This window comes from Gossypium hirsutum, chromosome A01, assembly GCF_007990345.1.
Source record: "Gossypium hirsutum isolate 1008001.06 chromosome A01, Gossypium_hirsutum_v2.1, whole genome shotgun sequence".
In the NCBI taxonomy this organism is placed as follows: Eukaryota; Viridiplantae; Streptophyta; class Magnoliopsida; order Malvales; family Malvaceae; genus Gossypium; species Gossypium hirsutum.
In genome coordinates, this window is record NC_053424.1 from 82,704,100 (window position 1) to 82,707,567 (window position 3,468).

The window sequence follows — 3,468 nt, forward strand, 5'->3', positions numbered from 1 at the left end:
TTTTATATATTTAACAAATTAAAAAAAATCCATTCAAATTTTTAATTTTAGTAAAATAGGAAGACAAAAATTTGATAAATTAAAATGAAAAGATTAATTAGTTAGATAATTTTGGATAAAATTCTCAATTACACCTTTATAATAAGATTATTTTGATGCATGTGATGCGCATGATTATCCTAAGTAAAATCACGAGAATAGTCAACATTGTCAAAATTAAATAATTAAATAAATAAAGGTTAAGTGAAGAACATTATAACTGCATGTGAATTTGAATTATGGAATATAATAAGAAATATTGTAACAAAATGATATTGTTTATTAGAAAAGAAACACTTTTAAGAGAAAGTGATTTACGAATTAATAAAGTACTGGTGTGGGTCCTTGAAATCTAGCATAATTATTAAATGCACCATTTTAATTTATAGCAATTAAGGTGCTTTAAGAAAAGAAATTTTTTATTGTACTCATTGATTTTAGCTTTTGAGTAAATAGTGATTCATTTCAGCTGTGTATGTATTATTTGTAATGTATTCATTCAAATTAATGCAGCTTTCTGTAAAAATTCACTAAACTCAGTGTTTAACTCGGCAAACTCAGTTCCATTAACAAACAAAAAGATGCAGCTTTCTGTTCTCTGTCACTATGGAAAGAACATAGTAAAATCCAAATTTTACCAACCCAGAAAAATAAAACAGACTCGCTTCAAAATCACTGTACAGAAAAAAAAAAGAGTTGAAATGAAGCAAAGCAATCAAGAAGAACTATCAGGTTATTAGAAATTATACATTTTTCTCATTCAACAACTTATGTGTACCCTTTTCTGCATAGCTATTAACCAATGCCAACGCATTGCTAGTAAACTTCTTCACATTCGCCGCTCTCTCGCACACCGCCGTCTTCATGGGTCCGTCACCCACATCCTCGAACCCATCCGTACACGTCTCCTCGTCCGTTAAAGCAGCGCTCATCCATGTCTGGATATTCCCCATTTGGAACCTAAAAGACTCAGAACCCGGATTCACAAGCCGCCGCATTTCATTCAAGGAGCCCCGGATTTCATCCACGGCATCATCCATGTTGGAGAAACAGTCGTGTAAGGCGGAGCTGGCTCGTGGGTCGGCACCGTAGTCTGCTTCACGGGAGAGGTTAGAGACAAAAGCTGCCATGTGACGGGCCCTAGAGAGGCTGACACCAATGGCAGTACGAGCTAGACGAGCTGGGTCTTGTTGAATGGCGTTGGCGTAGCCATAAAGGGAAGCAAAGCAAAGGTCGGGGTATAAGGTGACGGAGCAGCTTATACGGATGAAATCAGTGGCGTTTGATGGGGTGGTGGTGTTGGCGTCGTAGTCGGCGGAACACAGGGTTGGGATAGGGTGGAGATAGAAGAAGAGGAAGGTTAGGAAGAGGGGAGAGAGGGGGTGTTTGATGTTCATGCCTGTGGGTCGTATTCTTTCAGAGCAAGAGAAGTTATTTTGGGAATCGTGTTGATGTCCGGAAGGTGGTTGCTCTGTTAACTTACTTACGGTATGAGTGAGAGGACAGCAATGGTTTTTGTAGCGTCTTGAGTGGATCTTCTTTTACTTTCTTACCCATTATTGTTCTGTAAATTTTCAACTATGCCATTGTTGTCTTTTCCTTTCCTGCCTTGACTACATAATGTATTGGTGACTACCAGATTTAGTCATGTGAGTTATATAGAAAATTTCCTAAAAATATTTACTACCAAAGTAGTGGAGTTTTATATTTTTCTAACAGGGTTTTAAATGGGTATGGGTAAAAAAAAAAATACATCTACTTTTTTTGACAATGTATTAAAAATAATTAACCTTATTTTTTTCGAAAACAAATTATAATTGTATAAAGATATCTATACATGTCTTGTATGTCAAATATAAGTTCTTTGTGTATTTATAATCCGATTATAATTCAATAATTGTTTTTTATGAGATTTTGAATACTTGAGTTTGAGTTTTACTATATGCTATGTGTGAATTCTTTCTTATATTATGTTTTATTTAAATCTCATCCTTATTTGGTTAAAATGTAAAAAGTAAAATTAAGTAATATTTACAACCCTTGTCCGGTTAAAATATAGAAAGTAAAAGAAATACTAATTATAATGATTTTTTCAATTATAAAAAATTTATAGGATAAAAATGGTATTTTACATCTTGAAAGAAATGTCACTTTCCTTTCTTTAACTTGTAAATGAATATCCTTACTTAAAATAAAAGAAATTATCCAAACATGAGAAAATGTATTGCTTTCTTTTACTTTCCATTCATTCCCTTGTTATACTACAGCCCCAACATTGGGTAAAAGTGTAAGGATTAATTTCATCAAACAGACTTAAATTATCAACTTAATTTTAAATTGATCTCTAAGATTTAAATTATTCTAGCTAAGTCCTTAAATAATTCATACTATATCAATTAGGCCCTTTTGTCAGTCTAACTGTCAATTTAAGTATTAGACACTAGTTTGAATATGATGTAGACTACACGTAATATACATGTGGTACCTGTCGTTTGGATTATTCTTTTTTAACATGTCAAACCCAAGTTATTTATATAATAAGAACACACACATTAACGATTTGATTCAAGTGTTTTAAATATGTTTTAAGCTAACATTTAATACCCAAGCTAATAGTTAAGCTAACAAAAGGACCCAATTGATATAATATTAATGCATTAAGGCCTTAATTAGAATATGTTATAATCAGGGCGAAGTTGGGGGCTGGCATGGCCCCGGCCCCCAAAAATATAAAATTACATTTTAAGCCCTTCAAATTTTTTAAAAATTTTAAATTAGTAAAGGTAAAATTACACTTTGACCCCCCTAAAATTATAAAAATTCGATTTAATCCTTTACAAATTATAAAAATATAAACTATAAAAAATTAAAATTTCATTCGACCCCCTAAAAAGTTTTTCTGACTTCACCCCTGATTATAATGTTTAAAATTTTAAACCCTAATTTGAACACATGATGCACTTAACCCAAAATATTATATTATATGTAAGGTTAGAGTTCTCAAATTAATATATGTAAACAGTAAGCTTTTATTTTATTTTTAAACTGACATTTTAAAAAGAATCTTGTTTAATTTGGTAGATATAAGTTGTCATAAATTATTTAATGCTAATGCTAATGCACGAATAAGTAAAAACATTTAACAAGTCAGGACGAAGAGAAGTGGAGCATGCAAGTGTGAAACTGCGGCATATGAAAGAAAAATAAAAAGATGGGTTTTAAATTGCGGCTGGTTGGAGGCGGTGCATCCACCAAGCAATCAACCAGAAGTCGACACTCCACATTCGTCTACTAGGCGTTGATGAACGATTCACACTTCCTCACCCACCTTTTATATAAATAAAACATGCAAGTGGTTGAGTACGGATGGACCATAACAATTTGTGCCTTGCTGCCTAATTTTTCTTGCTATTTGTACATTATTTAAGT

The 3,468-nt window shown here is 32.4% G+C and overlaps 1 protein-coding gene across 1 annotated transcript; it reads right to left on the reverse strand.

Annotated features, from left to right (window-relative positions):
- Positions 1-581: 581 nt before the first annotated feature.
- On the reverse strand, positions 582-1,706 carry LOC107903729 (21 kDa protein). Its single transcript, XM_016829876.2, has one exon. The coding sequence runs from the start codon at positions 1,434-1,436 to the stop codon at positions 783-785; it is 654 nt and encodes a 217-aa protein (XP_016685365.1). The 5' UTR covers positions 1,437-1,706; the 3' UTR covers positions 582-782.
- Positions 1,707-3,468: the final 1,762 nt, after the last annotated feature.